Below are 17,105 nucleotides of genomic sequence, written 5' to 3'. Positions count from 1 at the left end.
GACGCCCGCGGCGCGCCGAGAACTCCCAACTCGCCGCACGCGCCCCGCTTTGCGAGACTTTGGCCCCTCCTCACACGTGACCCGCGGCGCCCCGCGGCGGAGCCCCCCCCACCCCGGGAGCCCCCGGCTGCCCGCGGTGCCCGGCCCCGCCCCTTCCCCTCGGCCTAGCCGGCCCGCAAACCCATTCCCACCCGCCCGCCTCGCGGGGCAGGGGCAGGGCCTGGGGGCTGCACGGGCCCGCTCCTGCCACAGATCCTGCCAGGGTTTTCCCTCCTACCTCCAGAAGCGCTCCTCCCAGAACCCATTCCGAAAAGCCGCCGCCGGGTTTTCAAGCCCCCCCTCTCCCCGCCCCCCGGGGCAGGTGGAAAGGGTTCCTCGTGCTAGGAAGGCAGTGGGTGGGAGAGGGTCCGTACTGGGTTCTCGGGCGCTGGGCCACTCCCATGAGCGGTCCCCTTTCCCTCCTGAAGCACCTGCAGTTTAGGACCCTACGCATCCCGCTCCGGAGACGGAGGTGGCCCTGCTACAGGGACCCTCACAATCACTTAGGCAGCACCTCCCCATTTTACAGACTGGGAGACTGAGAACCAAACGGTCACAAGCTTGCCCAAGGTCATTCAAAGGTGGCAACCGAACCAAACCCCAGTCTCTTGTTCTCTGCATTCCCATTACTCCAAAGTGTCTTTATTAGGGAGAATGGTGCCCTTCATCTGCAGCCCTAACTGTGCCCCAGGTCTGGGCCCTACACTCTGGATTGTGGGGAGAAATCCCCAGCACCCCACAGCCTCTGGCGAGCCAGTCACTTCCGTGGCCATTCTGCCACCTCACTCCAACCTTCGGAGGATGCAGGTGGGAAAGTGCTCCTGCTCCAGGGTGGTAGGATGAGAGAACACCTTCAGATAGACAGCCAGAACTTCCTGGGGAGCTGGAAGATCTCTGAATAGCCCCAGTTATGACACGGAGAGACTGAGGCACCCTGAAGTCAGACTGAGAACTTCCTGAATATTAAGTTTCCTCCAGCTCCTTCAACTTTATCCCCCAAAGATGTGACTGGCACAGGTACTACAACACAGGTACTACAACACTGACTGCTTCCCTTCCCTCGAGACCCTCCCCACTTGAAAGGATACAGTCCCAACTCCTCAATGTGATGTACAGTCAGGCCCCACCTTACCCCACACTCCGTATACCCACACATACACCCTGATCCCCACAGGGTGGGGGATACCCAGAACACACCAAATGCTTCCACACCTCTCTGCCTTTGTACATGCTGTTCTTCCTGCCTGAAATGCCCTTCCTCCTTTTCTGCCCTGAGAATTCCTGCTGTTCTCCAAATCCAGCCTCCACACCACCTCCCCTGGGAAGGACTCCAGAAGTCCCTGGCAGAAGTCATTCATCACCCAATCATTCATTCATCCAGCACTGAGCACAGGTTTGGTTCTTTTAAATGGGCTTGGGAGTCAGGTCAACGTGGGCTCAAAAGCACTTAGGAGCTGCATGACCTTGAGCAATTTTTTATTTAACCTGTATGTAAAACGGGCAGATCAAGTAAGGGAGATGCACAAGAATGCACAGCTCATACCATGTTTCCCCGAAAATAAGACCTAGCTGGACCATCAGGTTTAATGTGCCTTTTGGAGCAAAAATTAATATAAGACCTGATATTATATTATATTATATAAGACCCGGTCTTATAGTAAAATAAGACTGGGCCTTATATTAATTTTTGCTCCAAAAGATGCATTAGAGTTGATGGTCCAGCGAGGTCTTATTTTTGGGGAAACACGGTAGTAGGTGCTCAGTAAAGTGACCATGCCTTCTCAGTCCTCCCTTCACCACTGTGCAGACCTTCATAGTGCGTGTCCCATCCCATGCCTGTCTCCCTCATTGCGTGGCTGTACCCTTGCAGGCAGGCAACCAGGACTGAAGTTCTGTTGCATGAATCTTGGTGTGTGAATGGATGGGGGAATTCAAGCCATCTGAATGCTGGCCCAGCGGCAGATGTGTGCTTCGAACCTATCACACCTTTCCATAGATTGAAAATGGAGGGATGCAGGTGAGGCAAATGACTTACGGTCTCCTTCGCTTGGCCAGAGGCCTGGCCTAGTGGCAGCCCTGGGAGTGTGGGGTGCAGGGGAAGGAGGAGGGACAGGAAGGAGTACAGAGATGGAGACAGGGATGTCTGTAGACCCAGAACATCTGTTGCTGTGGGATCAGACATGATGTTAGGTCACTGGGCACACATTTAAGGAAGGGGTGGGGACTGGAGGGCAGGTATTTCTGGGAGAGGGAAGGGGAAGGCCTGGTCGCTGTGACATCACAGGCGTTGAGAGGAAACATCTGGTGATGGTCACCTTGCTAGGCCTGGGGCTGAAGCCTGGGGCCCCCATTGCTCATCTCCTGTAAGGAGGATCCTATGGAGGCTGAGGGTCGACTGGGAGGGGGTGGGCAGAGGCAGAAAGGGCAGCTCCAGGCAGGTTGAAGTTCATGGGCCCCAGAAAAGAGTCCCTTTCCACCAGCCAGTCCTTGAGTGACTCTAGGCGGCTCACCTCTTCTCTCTGGCCTGTTTCCTCATATGTCAAGTGAGGAAGATAATACCCACTTGAAAGAACTGTTCTGAGGATGATGAAAGTCTGAAAGAGGAATTCGCCACTGTCCATCCCATGTTTGAGCAGCTCCTAGTAGGGCAGGGGTGGGGAGGTGGGAGAGCTATGTGAAACAGGTATGCAGAGGCTTTGGGGCGGGGGAGGGGGAGGCTTGGTTGTCAGAACTCTGGGGACCCTGGGCAAGTTGCTTGTCCTCTCTGGACCTCGGAAGATCATCTAACACAGAAGCACCCCCTGGATGGAGTGAGGGGACCAAGTGCCCTTTGAGTGCACATCATTAGCCTAGGATTTGTTTCCTTTAATCCTTACCAGAACTCCACGACAGAGGTACTGGGTACTGATGGGGACACTGAGGCACGGGTCCTATTGTTATGAGTGGTGTGGCCAAGGACAGTTCTCTGGAAGGGTGAGACTTGCTCTGAAGTTTGATGGGAAGTGATGGTTAAACGTTTGTCTGTTTGGCCAGAGCTTCCAATGCCTCCTTACTTGATCCCCAGTCCTACGAGATAGAGACTATGAGTAACCCTAGTTCACAGATGAGGAAACTGAACTGAGACATGGAGAGAGGATGTGGCTTGCCCAGGGCCACTCAGGAAGTAAGAACCTGTCTGAGCCAGGATCTGAGCCGGCTCCTAGCTTCTGGGGAAAGGTCATTTCAGGCCAGCAGGGCATTTCAAAACAGGCTCACTCTGAGAGCCTAGTTAGGCCTCTCTGGTCCCGAAGGGGCCCTGAGAGGAGGTACAGAGGGCTGGGAGGACTGGAGAGGAGGGGCACTTGAGCCAGGCACGTGGGACAGCTGGGGAGAGAAGGGAAAGGGCCCCTTCAAAATGCGGGAGTCACAGTTTAGAGGTTTTTGGCCTAGAGAGTGCCTTAAAGTCCTCCAGCCCATTCTACAGATGAGACAAACTGAGGCAACACAGTTGCTTAGATTAGAAATCAGAACAGGACACAGCTGGCCAGTCTCAGAATTCTAAAGTCTGAGCACTGAGGGATGAGGACCAGAGGTGAGGAAAGGGGCTTTGGGGGCCCAGAGGTCCAGGACCCATGCCAGGCGGCTGTGCCCTGAGGATGGAGGACTGTAGTGGTCTCTCCCACCCTCTGCTCCCATCCTCACCCACCCCCCACTACTCAGTAGTCACCAGGGTGGAATATTTTAGCACCTATAGAAAAACCGCCACAGACGGCCTGTGGCAGCTGTTGCTAAGGAGACGCTCCCAAAATAGCCCCCCTCCGCCAACCTTTCCCGCTGCTGCTCCTGCTGTGGGGAGGGGAGGAGGTTGGCACCCGTACTCTGGCCCCAGGTTCACCCATCCGCCCTTGCCCCTGGTACCCACATGGGCCAAAGACCTGGGCAGCCACAGGTCTGCAGAGGAGGCAGGAGCTAGACTGATCATCCCTGTGGCCTCAGCCACCAGCCCTCAGCTGGGGGAAGAAGGTCATCCAGATGAGGGGAGATGGGGGAGAAAAGCACATGGCAGCCATGTTCCGCAGCACACTCCCACATGTGCACAACCACAGACACATCAACTGTGGACACCACACGTACAAACCCACAAATGGCCCCCTAGATCTGCAGATACACCATCAAAGACAAATAGATGCCCGGGTAAACACATATGCCACAAATACACAACACACACCTGCAAGTACAGAACACACAGCCATAAATACACACATTTACATACACAGACGCAAATATGTGTCTCAAGTACACAGACACACACACACAGCAATGCATATACAGCCTGACAGCACACGAACACACAAATATCCAAACATGCCCAGCATGTGGCATTCAAAGGGCATTAAGTGGTATTACCCATGGACTCGGTCCAGGGGCCATGCATGTCCTGGGACCTCCAGACATCCTGACTTAGTGGGGAACTTCTGCGGTGCAGCCAAAGGCTGGGAGATTAGGAAGGGGTGTGCAGGAGGGTGGGTGGAGGGTGATGTCCCTGTGACCCACTAGAAGTGGGTGGTCTGGGGACCAAAGGATCCCTGGTACCCAGGAAACCTGCTTTGGGAACGGGTAAATGAGGGGAGGGAACTCTCACCTGCAGACTGGAAACCCAGGTTCACTGTGCAGCTGGTTGGCAAAGAGGCTGCAGTTGAGGTGGGGTGCTGCTGAGGGCAAGAAAGCAACAGGGTGGCAACGGTGATGGTTTTGACAGGTGCAAAGCAGTTTATAAGCCACTTTTACATTCGTGATTTTGTATACTTTGGTAACAGCTACACGGAGTGGTGTCTCCATCTCTGAGACCCAGACAGGAGAGGGGATTTGAAGACCACACAGAAAGTTACTAGCAAAGGTGGAACCAGAGCCCAAGGGGGCTCCAGCTCCTAGCCCTACGTGCCTTCCTCTTGGCTGCGCTGAACACGCTGGAAAGGCCATGAGGTGTAGGCTTGGCTTTACCCCTGATTCGTCCTGTGATGTTGGCAACCAAACCCTCCATCTCTCCACCTGGAAAGCTGAGAGTGAACCCCCAAGGGGTGTATTCAAGCAACAGTTTGTGGCCACAGCCGGGGCTGGGGAGTGGTGACCGCTGGATGCCCTCGTAATGTCCGCGCAAGGACGAGGGACGCCGAGTCGCTCCCCTCCGCACTTGGCCAGCCGCGGTCTCTCTCCAGCCGCGCTCCGTGGCTCCGGTTCATGAATCCGGGCTCCGCGTCTTCGCTGGCGCCTCATCACTCGGGAGACGCGGCGAGCGGCTTGCGGTTGCCTAGGGAACCTCGGTGGGGCCGTGGAGCGCGGCGCACGACTCCACGCTCGGGGCGCTGGGCGCCGGGCCTGCGCCGCGCACCGAGAGGAGCGTTTGGAGTCAGAGAGACACCTGTCGCCAGCGGGGAAGGCAGCGGCGTCGCGGCAAGGGTTGTTATTTTTTTCTTTTTCTTTTAATTAAGGTGTAACTTAATACATACATCTTAAGAGTACATCCAGCTCGGTGATTTTTACATGTGTATAAGATCCGTGTAACCATCTCTCAGATCAAGATACAGCACACTTCCAGCGCCCTCGAAGGCTTCCTCCGGTCGAGATGTTATTTTTAATTGTATTTTTTACACTTCTCCGGGAATAAACCGGCGAGGGAGTAATGGCCTTCCGAGGACACAGAATTTCCGTGTCTTCTCCCGGCTCTGCTTTGCCTCCTTGGGGGTCCTCCTTGGGCCTCAGGGTCCTGTAAGAAGGAGCACGGGACTGGCCTTTGTCGCGTGGTGTACTCCTTACAAAGCGCTTAGATACCTACCTTGCTAACTTTGGCCCTAGTAACTGCCCTATCGAGTCAGTACTACTTAGTTTATACCCTGATTCCCGATGAGAACGCTATGATGTGGAGAGAAAAAATAAATTGCCTAAATTCGGACAGCTCGTTCGTACTGGAGCTAGAACTCCAACAAAGATCTGTCTAACCTTGACGTTTATCTCTCTTTCTCCACCCCACCCCACCTTTCCCCCCTGGTCTTTGGCCTCTTTTAAAGAGCGGTACAAATTATTTGCACTGGGAGAGCGGGGCCATTTCACATCTCTGCGCTGTTGCGCATGTGGTTCCTTCTACTTGGGACTCGCCTCTCTTCCCCTAGGTTTTGTCCTTGAGACGAGCTCCTACTCATCCTCCAAAACCCGCGAAGGCAATCTCTGAAGTCATCCTAACTGCAATCCTCCCTCGCGGCTCCCCGCAGCCCAGGGTAAGACTCTCTGCTCTGCACAGGCGCCCGCCTCCCACAGTGCGCCCAAGGGCTTCTCCAGGCTTCGTCCAACTTCAACCTGCAGGGCGCCCGGCACACATCCGGTCTTCCATAAATATTCTTGGAACTGAAAGTGGAGAAGAGGTTTTGAAACCTTGTTTTCTCGCTCTGTAAAAATGGGGTCCACAGTGACCATGCCGCTCAAGTATGTTGAGCCTAGAGAGAGCTTAGGGAACAGCTGGGGCAGAACCGCAGGAAGAGAAAGGCTGTCCACAGCCCACCCTGACTTGATTAGGGAATAGACTGCTCTGCGCCTCCCAGGCCAGACCTGGGTTGCCTGGGAAGATTTCATTCCTTCCACTGGGGAGCGTCTACTCGCCGAGGCCAGAGGGAAGTAAAGCGGCCTCCAGGGATCCGAAGGGAGTCCCAGGAGCCTGGGCCCATAGCTCCTCCTTCCTTCCAGGGCCTTCCAGCGAGACGCTTCCGATTAAGTAGTGGAACGTCCTTAGGATGATTTTTCACTTTGTATCCACATTTTCCTTTACACAGAATTGGAGGCAGTTGGCTGGATATTCAATACAGTGGTGAAATATACCAAAGGGCTAGGACCAGGAAGGGAAGATTATATATAACTTTTCTATAGTTGAGTAAGTGCACCATTCTCTTTCCCATAAATCTGACTTCAACCATATGTTTTGCTTTGTTAACGAGATCAAAACAATTCTTTGAGCTGAAGGCTTCCTGTCAATTGCATTCCTACAGCAGACACATTTTGGGTGTCAGGAAAGTGAAGCATGGAGGGGTGGGGGATTCACCTTGAACCACCTGGCAAGAGGGACACATAGTTTCTGATGGTGCACATGCCAGCCAGCGTGCTGGCATGGGCTAGAGCCGGGGCTTTTAAATGAGGATTTTCCCTCTTCTCCAGAGGAAGTGTTTGAAAAATGTTCCACCTTGAAGATGAGGTAGGTATGAAAAAGGCAGTGCTGATTACTAAGGATAGAGTGGTAGAACTTTGGGGAGAGGAAGTCTATGTGACCTGGGGGAGAAAGAGACAAATTTGGGCTTCAGTTTCCTCATATGTAAAGTGGGGGAGATGAGCTCCTGTCTTAAGACATAGGAAGTATCAGTTTCATAGGGAAGACTAGATACAAGGAGGGCCAAGTAACCAGTCAGCAATACATCCATCTTCATTATCCCCATTAACAGATGGGAAAGCTGAGCCCCAGAAAGGGGACATGGCAGGCTCAAGGCGACTGTGGCCATGATAAGATCTTGGCCCTGGGGCCACCCAGTTTGGGTTCTTTCCCCACCACCACCATGGGGGTCAATCTTCAGACCTCCCCTCGCCTTGGGCAGTTCCCCTGGGGCCCCCCTTGAGAAATAGAGGGAAGACGAGGATTCTAGGCTTGTTCCAACCTCCTGCCCCCGGCAGTTGGAGTTGTTTCTCAGGAGGACAGATGTTTCACCAAATGGCAAATGCACGTGCTTTTCCCTGGCTTGGGGAGGAGGTGGGTGCTGAGAAGGAGATGCCAGCTGGTTGGGCAGAGAGAACTGTAGCCACACCTGAGGTATTTAAATAGCCACCGCCTTCTCTGGGCACCAGCTGGAGGGGAGGCATCTGGGCAGGAGGGAGGTGGGAACAGGGAACAGAGCAGCTCATTCAGAACCTGTCACAGCCTCAGGATGAGTACCTGGGTTCTCCTCCCAGAGGGACTTGGACCACGCACCTCACCTCCCTTGGCCTCCGTGGCTGTCACCTGCAAAGGGAGGAGTGAAAGCCTACTTGGAGGGTGCCTATTGAGGCTGAATGGAGAGAACCTGACTAACGTGTCTGACCCATGCCGAGTCCCCAGTAGACGCTCACTGCTTGGTGGCTATTGTTATCCCAACCTCTGTGTCAGGGCAGGAGGCCTCACTCACTGCAGCATCCCTGACAAGTGGGCACCCACCCCCTGTTCACCCACCTCTCATGCCAGGGAGCTCATCACCTCCCATGACAACCCACAGTAAATTGGAATCAGAGAATTGCATGAACCCTGAATTCAGTGTGTGTTTTGGAATCCAGGCTTTACAATTTAGTGTATGTGTGACCTGAAGCAAAGTACTTAACCTCTCTGTGCCTCAGTTTCCCCAAACTGAGAATAATAACAACAGTACCTCTCTTGTAGTGTTACTTAGCTCAGTGCCTCTCAAGCTTTCGGTGCACACGAATCACCCAGAGATCTTGTTTAAACGCAGATTCCTGTTCAGTGGGCCCGAGGGGGGCCGGGTTTCCTCGTTCCCAGCAGGCGATACACATGCTGCTCCTCCTTGGGTCACATTTTGAGTCCCAAAGGAGTGCCTTGCCCTGGAAATCATGGCGAGGGTCCCACGGAGGGTCATGAGTAGGGGGGTGGGGTGGGAGCAGGCCAGCAGTTTAGGGAGAGATAAACGTCCTTCGATGGAGAAGGGAAAGGGGGGTGTGGTAAGACCCCTTGGCTCATGCGGGCCACTCCTACAGATGCAGAAACCAAGGCCCACATAGGGTGGCTGACCTGCTCAGGCCACGGGACACTGGGAGGACGTCTGCTTACCTGTGGTGCTCCACCCCTCACCCTTCCTGCTTCCCAGCTTTCAGGCCAACACCCCCCACCCCTGGAGTCTCTCCTGGCCTGTGCTCCTGTTTTACCTCTTGTAATACTAGGAGGAGAGAGACAGACATTAGTGAAGTCAGCCTTACCCCAAACCTGAGAGTCTGGGTACCACTGTTCCCCTCCAACTGGTCATGTCAGATCAGGACAAGGTGGCTATTCAAATAAAGATGGGGGCTGCGGGAATCAGGCTCCCTCTCTTCTCCTCACCCCACCGCACCCAAGGAGGTGTTCAAACCCCAGAAGGATGATGACAACAGCCGTGGGTCACCATGTATGGGGTGCTTCCAACCTGCGAGGTTCACTCCAGCACCCGCACACAGGCCCCCACTTCACGGTGGCACCGGTATTATTAGCACTGTGTACAGATGAGGGAACTGAGGCAGAGATGGCCCCGATGGCTTGCCCAAGGTCACGTGCGGGAGGACTCCGGGTTCCGAGGAGGGAGGCCGAGCCCGCACTCCCGGCCTCAGAGGTGCGGGAGCGGCGGGCCCACGCCGGAAGCCCCCAGCCCGGCCAGGCCGCCCCGCCCGCGCGGTCGCCGAGGCGCTGGGATGGGCCGGGGGCGGGACATCGGGCGAAGGCGCTTCCTGGCTCCTCGGCGCTGGGGCCGGCCTGGCCACGTCACCGCCGGCCGAGGGAGCGCTGGCGGAGCGGCGGCGCCCGGGCGGAGTGCGGGGCGCGCCGGACCCACAGGCCGGGCGGTGGACGTGGCAGCGCCTCGCCCGACAGAAAGTTTCCCTGGAGTTGGCTGCGCGAGGGCGCGGGGCGGGCGGGCGGGAACATGAACGTGTTCCGCATCCTCGGCGACCTGAGCCACCTCCTCGCCATGATCTTGCTCCTGGGGAAGATCTGGAGATCCAAGTGCTGCAAGGGTGAGGGGCGCCCCGGCGGGAGGTGGGGGACCCGGGAGCGGGCGCCGCGCTGGGCCATCTCGCGTCCCCCGGCCAGCCTGCAGAGTTTGGGGCCGCCTGCTGATGTCTGTTCAGGGTGGAGACTTGGGCTTGAGGGCGACTGAAGCCGTTTTTTGCATAGCTCAGCTTTCAGAGAAAATTGAAAGTTGTACCATTATCAGAGGGGGAGGACCCTGGAGATTATGGAGGGAGGGTGGGCTTGTGCTTTCAATCAACGCCCTCACCCCCATTGCCACTGCTAGTTGGAAGAGGACGGCTGTAAGGGGGAGGCGACACCCGCGTCCCGTCGTCATCCCCTTTGCTCCATGGGAGCGGCAGCGGTTGAGGCCCATTGTTCTCTCCGCCCTCAGTCAGGCCCGCGGTGGGGAACAGGAGGTGGAAGGTCAGAGGAGGTAGGAACACAGTGGCCCCAACTTTCAGTCTTCTCTTTCCTTCCCCTCACCACTTTCTCCTGCCCTGTCTCAGACATCCCCCAAAGCTGGGCCCTCTTCCCTCTCCTGCCTGGGCCAGGCGGCCGTGATGTGGCAGGAGGGGCCAAGCCCTGCCCAGGTGGACATGGAGCTGCCCCTGAGCAGAAGCCCAGGGAGCGCCCTTTTGCCCAGTAATCTGGCTGCCTTGCTGGGGGTTTGGATAAGTTTCAGGGCTGGCCTGGTGGTAGCCAAACAGAGCCAGTGCATTAAGAGGCTGCCCAAGCCTCCTGCAGCCGTTTTTGTCCGCTAGTGTCCTGGAGGTGCCCTTCCCTGTGCGTGGCACTGGGGTGAGGGGATACAGAGATGAGCTCAGGCTCCTCATAGGGGCCAAGGAGGCAGAGAGCCAACCCCTGAAGGCTTGCTCTGTGCTGGGTCCTGGAGGACTGGCAGGGTGTCACCCAGCAAGGGTGTGCTGTGGAGGACACTGGGGGTGCAAAAGCCCAGAGGTCACAGAGAGCAGAGAATGCCCCAGGAAGGGTGAGCAGCCCAATTTGGGGGTGGTCCGGGAAGCAGATGAGTCTGGAGGGATCGTGGTTTAAATGAGATAGGGCTTTGTCTGTCAAGCTCGGAGTTAAGACTGGGGAGCCATGGAATGTTTGGGAGTAAGAGAGGGGGCTCGGAAGGGGACCTGAAGCACGTCACTCTAGAAGCTGTGTGCAGGAGTCGAGAAAGGAGGCAGAGAGCGCAGCATGGAGGCCGCCAACCTGGGAGGTTTGGTGGGGTGTGGAGTGGGTGCTGATGTGACGGTCATTACAGAGGGAGTGATTCTAGACCCGGAGACCATTTGGGTTGGGGGTCCCTGGAGAGACAGTCACTCACTGTTCCCACTCAAGGGGATGGGAGCCAGGAATGCTGAGGGGGTGACAGGGGGCAGCAGGCTCCTGTGAGGGGAAGAACCCAGCTGGGAACTGTCCCTGCACTTCCCCGGAGGACCTGGGACGGGGTGCTGTCCCCCCACCCACTCCGCCAGGCCCTGTACTAGGCCCCTGGTATACAGCACAGGCAGTGGGCTTTCTAGCAGTGGGAGACCGCCAACAAGCATCAGTGGTAGCAACCAAGGAAATGATACGGTTTGTTAGAGGCGCTAAGGCTGTGGGAAGAGAAAGGATGGACCGGTGGTGGGGCCTGTGTGTGCGGAGAGGGACCAGCACAGGCCTGGATGAGGCCTGCGGAGGTGAGGTGCCTGGGTGCCAGCTGTGCCAGCCCCGAGGGGCAGGGCCTGGTGTGACCCCGCTGACTCAGCCATGAAGGCAGCAGGACACTGGGGCTTTGTTCTTGCTCTGCCCCTGGCTCACTGTGTGCCCTTGGGCCTCAGTTTCCCCATCTTTTTTTGGGGGGAGGGAGGACTGGACCTGGTCGGTGGTCCTATATGTGCCTGGGACCCCTCAAGGACTCTGGCCAGGTTACCGGCTCACGTTGTCTTCCATATTCTGGGGCTCCATGCACAGCTTGCTTTGGTGAAAATTATTCACTGCTTCAAAAGAGTGGGCAAATCATTGTGCTCCAGCTCACCAGGGCTCCCAGGCACTGAGGAAGACATGAGCGAGGCCCAGGGGTCTGGCAGGCTGAGGATGGGGAGAGGGGAGGGGTGGGGGAAGGCTACGTGAAGGAGGTGGCCAAGCGTCCACACCCGGGCTGCCTCCTGGACCCTCCAGGCCTCTGTGAGGGCTCAGTGAGATGGTGTAGCAACAGGCACAGCCCAGATCCGCTCAGTGTCGCCTCCCCCCAGGGAGCTCCTTCCCCCACAGCCGGCCAGCCAAGGCCCAGGGGCGGTACTCACTGAATCCTTTTCAGTCCTCACAGCAGTCCTGCCCCAGATGTGTGAAGGTGCCCATTTCACAGATGAGGGTCAAGGTTGCCATGCAGGTAGGAAAGTCGGCACATGGACCCCACGCTTTCCAGAATGTTAGGTGTTCATCCTCTGTCATTAAAAATGTCCCCCCCCCCCAAATGTCCATCACCAGAGGAACAGTTAGGTAAGGTTGTTCAGGCGTATGAAAGAACTAGACCCTGCATCAGGTATTATCACCTCTCAGTGCCAAACTCCCCAGTTGGTCCATTACATTTAGAATAAAATCGAGACATATCACCATGGCTGCAGGGAGGGAGTGAGGAGGAGAGTGACCAGATGTGGGGTAAGGGGAACAGCTGGGAGCCCTCATGAGCCTTGAGAAGGATTTGGGTCTTTTTATAAGGGCATTTGGGAGCCACTTAAGGGCTTTAAGCAGCGTTTTGTTTTACAGCCCAGCCCTTTAGTTGCTGGGTGGAATTGGGGGAGGGGTGGGCAGCCAGGAAGGACTTGGGAAGACCAATTGGGTGTCACTGGGGTGGGGTGGCTGGGCTGAGTGAGGGGTACTAGAGTGGGAGCAGTGGAGCTGAGAAATGGGGAGGAGGTGGGACAAAGGGGAGAGAGACTCAAGGATGGCTCTTGGTTTTCTGGATGGTGGTGGCATATGAAGGAGGGGAGACAGAAGTGGCGGGGTTCGAGGGGGAGATGATGAATTTGTTCAGGCAGGAGTATGTAGGTCAGAACTCGGAGGAGAGGCCAGAGCAGGAGTGTCCCTGGTGTGTGGGATGAGATGGCAAAGGGATAGAAGGAGAAGAGAGGTTTGGGTGGCGAGGACAGGAACAGAGAGAGGAGGTCTGGGCAGTGGAGCAGCATGCACGCGGTTTGGGATGGATGGAGTGCTCAGCAGGCTCTTGAGAGATTAGGTGAGTGGGGACAGAGATGACCTTTGGATGCAGATATGTGGGCACGTTGATGGGAGTGGTTTGCTGAAGTCTCCAGATTGGGGTGGGCTTGAGGGGGCACGAGTAAAGGGAGGCGGGGCATCTGCTTACCTCACTCTGGAACCGCCTCCATGACATAACAAAAGTGGCCAAAAGGAGACTAGAAAGCAAGCCAGCGACGTGCAGCATCCGTTCCCGGATTGGATCTTGGAACGGGAAAAGGGGCATCACTGGGAAAACTGGTGAAATCCAAATAAAGCCTGGAGTTTAGTCAATAGTGCTGTACCACCAAATGAACGAAGTCGATTTCTTCGATATGGTCAATGTTCTGTGACTATGCAACGTGACAACACTAGGGGAAGCGGGGTGAAGGGCGTACGGGAACTCCGCACTGTCTTTACAACACGTCTGTCAATCTAAAATGATTTCAAAATAAAAAGTTAAGAGGCCAAAGCAGGTGAGGAAATAGCATGGGAAGTATGAGCCCGGTTTTGTCATCTCGATGCATCTGTATGTGACATATGTGTGCACATATGTCACGTGTATGGATAAGCCGACAAAGATTTGGAAGGACGCACACTGAGGTTTTTGGATTCAGGTGATGGCTGCTTTTTAGTTTACAGCTTTATGTATTATCTGATTCTTATAAAGTCAGTGAGTTCTCCCGAAGACAGAGCTTTGGGGATTGTTAGTGGAGCTCGGGGGGTGGAATGAAGAGAAGCCGCTACACCCCCTACCAGGCCCGATCACACCACCCCCGCCACCCTTTCCAGAGCACACGTGGGGCACTGGGAATTCATATTTGGAGACTGGGGGACACAGTACAGCCTAATGAGGGGAACAGACACTCAAGTGGTCCGGTGGGAAGGGGTGCTTCCTGTCCTGGAAGCTGCAGTGCCTGGACAGGGTGTCATGCTTAAGGGCGACTGGACACTCTGGAGGTCTTTCCAGCTCAGGCTCCAGGCTTCTCGTGCGCGTGTGGCCTGGCTGTCTGTGTTCTCATTGTCTCCTGTCCCCCTCTGGCCACAGGCATCTCTGGGAAGAGCCAGATCCTTTTCGCTCTTGTCTTCACCACCAGGTACCTGGACCTGTTCACCAACTTCATCTCCGTCTACAACACAGTCATGAAGGTGAGGGGGATGGGTGGCTGTGGGGCGGCTGCCATCTCCCTCCACACTGTGAGACAGCACACATGGGAACTCAGGCTGCGGAACCAGGCAGACCTGGTTTGAGTTGGCTTTGCTGCCACCAGCTGTGGGCCCGGGGCCTGGGCAAGGTCTCGGAACTCTGGGTAGCTCAGTTTCCTCCTCTGAGAAATGAAAGTACTAGTATTTACCTCAGAGGGTTGTGTTGTGAAAATTAAACGAGGTAATACATGGAAATACAAAATAAACTGTCATATATTAAACATTCAATAAAGGTTAGCTATTATAATGGTTACAAAACAAGCAAAGAATCAAACATGGTACCCTGAGCTTTCAAAGAACTTATTCAACCATCCATTTGACAAATACAGAGGGTGCTAAACAAAATGAAGACATTTTTTGAAAGGAACACACTATTAAAATTGTAATACTCAACATATACCGATAATACAAGATGACTACAAGTCACATTTGACTTCTGCAGTTACGAGAGGTGCTTAAAGCCATTATCATCAGCGTCCAGACACTTCTGATTACGGCGAACTACTGCTTGAGCAATGTTGACCAAAGAGTCCACTTGTAGACATGTTTTTGGCACCCCTGGTATGTAAAGTGCCCAGTACCCAGAAGATATTTAATCAAAGCAAGTTCTTTTTCTCCTCATCAGGGATGTCCCTTTGGGATTCCAGGCATCTTGTTCCTAGGATTGGTGGGAGGAGACACCTGTTACCTGGGGGGTGTTGAACTCAGTGTGAACTTTAGTCTGAGGTCCTGAAATCACTGTCTATTTAAATTCAACACAGAAGTAGCAAACACCATCTGCTTAGTTCATTCTCTGCCCAAGGGTCTGACATGGGCAGTCCTGGCAGGAACTGCAGACACGGCCCTTGGCACGACAGAATGAAATCTAGGGACTGAAAAGACATGTGTCCACATTTTTGCGAGATAAAGAAGTGATCACCGCTTCCTTCTCTTTCACTCGTTTTCTGCTGGGCCCTGAGTGAGGCGCTGGGAATTCAGAAGCGGACAGGATGTGAACCTTCTTACAGGAACCCCGTCACAGGGGAGACAGACCGTGACACGGACCTTTACAGAACATGTAATCATAAGCAGTGTGAATATTTTCATATGGGGCTGTGGTGACACTGAGTATGTGTGCCTCATTCTGGTGAGAAAAAGACTTCGAGGAAATAACTTCACCTGTTTTTACGAATAGTTCTTTAGGCCAATGTAGTCCTGGACCATCATCGCATAGGAACTTGCTAGAAATTCAAGTCCTCAGGTCCACTGAGACCTAAATCAGAAGCTGTGGTGGCAGGGGAAGGGGCAGCCATCAACGTGACTGGTGCACATTCAAGTTTGAGAACCGCTGGCCTCTAGGTTTGAGAGGCCAGATCATAAAATCATTATATGCTGGAGGACAGCTAGTGTCGTTGGAGAAAGAGCTTTTCTGAAGGAGCAGTGATCAACTGACTCAAGGGGTGTTAGACCTTGTGGAAGAATCCTCACAAGTCACTGCTACACACCCAGGAAGTTGAGGTTTTAACTGCCCTGGACGCCACTGCTAAGTCCTCTGATGGAGACCAATTCCCGCTTCTTTTGCTTCACGTTTTGCAGTGAGGAGACAGACTCCTGGACACCTTTTGAGTCTTCATGGTAGCACAGTCAGGAGCTCGGAGTCGCTTAACAAACGGTCATTAGCTTCGGGCTTTAGGCCACTGGGCCTAAGAGAAGTTGCCAACCCATTTCACCCCTTCTATCTTGAGGCAGAGCACTAAGGCTTAGGTTTCGCACGTCCCAACTCAGGGTGGCTTTGGAGCCCAGCACACAGGCAGGGAAATGACTTCCCCAATCCCACGTGTCTCTCCCCCTTTGTAGGTGGTTTTCCTCCTCTGCGCTTATGTCACAGTGTACATGATCTACGGAAAGTTTCGGAAAACGTTTGACAGTGAGAATGACACATTCCGCCTGGAGTTCCTTCTGGTTCCGGTCATTGGCCTCTCGTTCCTTGAGAATTATAATTTCACTCCCCTGGAGGTAAGGAAAGGGACCCCGAGTCCTAATTTTCAGAGGCAAACATGCTCCCTAACATCCTGCCCTCCTAACGTCTGCGCTTGCTTTCTGCTACAACCGCAGACTATTCGTCATTTTGTTAAGTTTAGCAATTAGCCACAAGCTACCTGGGCTGCTCCACCTGAAAATGGGCACATCTGGCGATGTTCATAAAGCAGGCATCACAGCACGTAGGGCTGTTGGGACCTTGTGGCCAATAGGGGATTCATGGACATGAGGACGCAGTCCAGGCTGAGATTTCAACTCAGCAGGTCTGGGCTGCAGGGCGAGAATCGCTGGAGATTCTGATAGTGTTCGTGACTGTATTTGGAGAAACATGGCCTCAATTAAGGCAAGTTTATACAAGAAAATTCTGCATTTAAAAAATTACGTGCTATAGAAATGTTCACGTGAAAAAAGCAGTATGCTTAAAATCATTAAAAAAATTGTATTTATAGACAAAGGGGTGGAATGCTTTGCTGATTAAAATGTTAAAAATTGTTAAGAACGTGATTTATTTACTGTATTCTCTTGAGGGAACATAGTTTAGTAATTCTTTTAAAGTGATGGGCCCCTTCTGGGTCGTGATCAGCCTTCTCATCCCCTTGGCTCAGATCCTCTGGACTTTCTCCATCTACCTGGAGTCGGTGGCCATTCTGCCCCAGCTCTTCATGATCAGCAAGACCGGAGAGGCCGAGACCATTACTACCCACTACCTGTTCTTCCTGGGCTTGTACCGGGCGCTTTACCTGGCCAACTGGATCAGGCGATACCAGACTGAGAATTTCTATGACCAAATTGCAGTGGTGTCTGGAGTGGTACAGACCATCTTCTACTGTGACTTCTTCTACTTGTATGTCACCAAAGGTAG

At 54.3% G+C, this 17,105-nt stretch overlaps 1 protein-coding gene across 2 annotated transcripts in view; it reads left to right on the top strand.

The window, feature by feature from the left end:
- The first annotated feature begins 9,532 nt into the window (after positions 1-9,532).
- The window catches only part of KDELR3 (KDEL endoplasmic reticulum protein retention receptor 3), a 9,202-nt gene continuing 1,629 nt past the window's right edge, over positions 9,533-17,105 (top strand). The window contains exons 1-5 of one of the 2 annotated variants that reach the window (XM_081060378.1): positions 9,536-9,798; positions 12,102-12,173; positions 14,067-14,167; positions 16,061-16,219; positions 16,849-17,101. In XM_081060378.1, coding sequence (XP_080916504.1) covers positions 9,708-9,798; positions 12,102-12,173; positions 14,067-14,167; positions 16,061-16,219; positions 16,849-17,101 — 676 coding nt within the window. In that variant the 5' untranslated portion in view covers positions 9,536-9,707. Of the gene's footprint in view, positions 9,799-12,101; positions 12,174-14,066; positions 14,168-16,060; positions 16,220-16,848; positions 17,102-17,105 lie in introns of both variants that reach the window. The other variant, XM_081060379.1, reaches the window with a different exon arrangement.

Source organism: Rhinolophus hipposideros, assembly GCF_964194185.1.
Source record: "Rhinolophus hipposideros genome assembly, chromosome: 9".
In the NCBI taxonomy this organism is placed as follows: domain Eukaryota; kingdom Metazoa; phylum Chordata; class Mammalia; order Chiroptera; family Rhinolophidae; genus Rhinolophus; species Rhinolophus hipposideros.
Note: the sequence above shows the minus strand (reverse complement) of the source record. Positions and strands in the feature narration are given on the sequence as shown.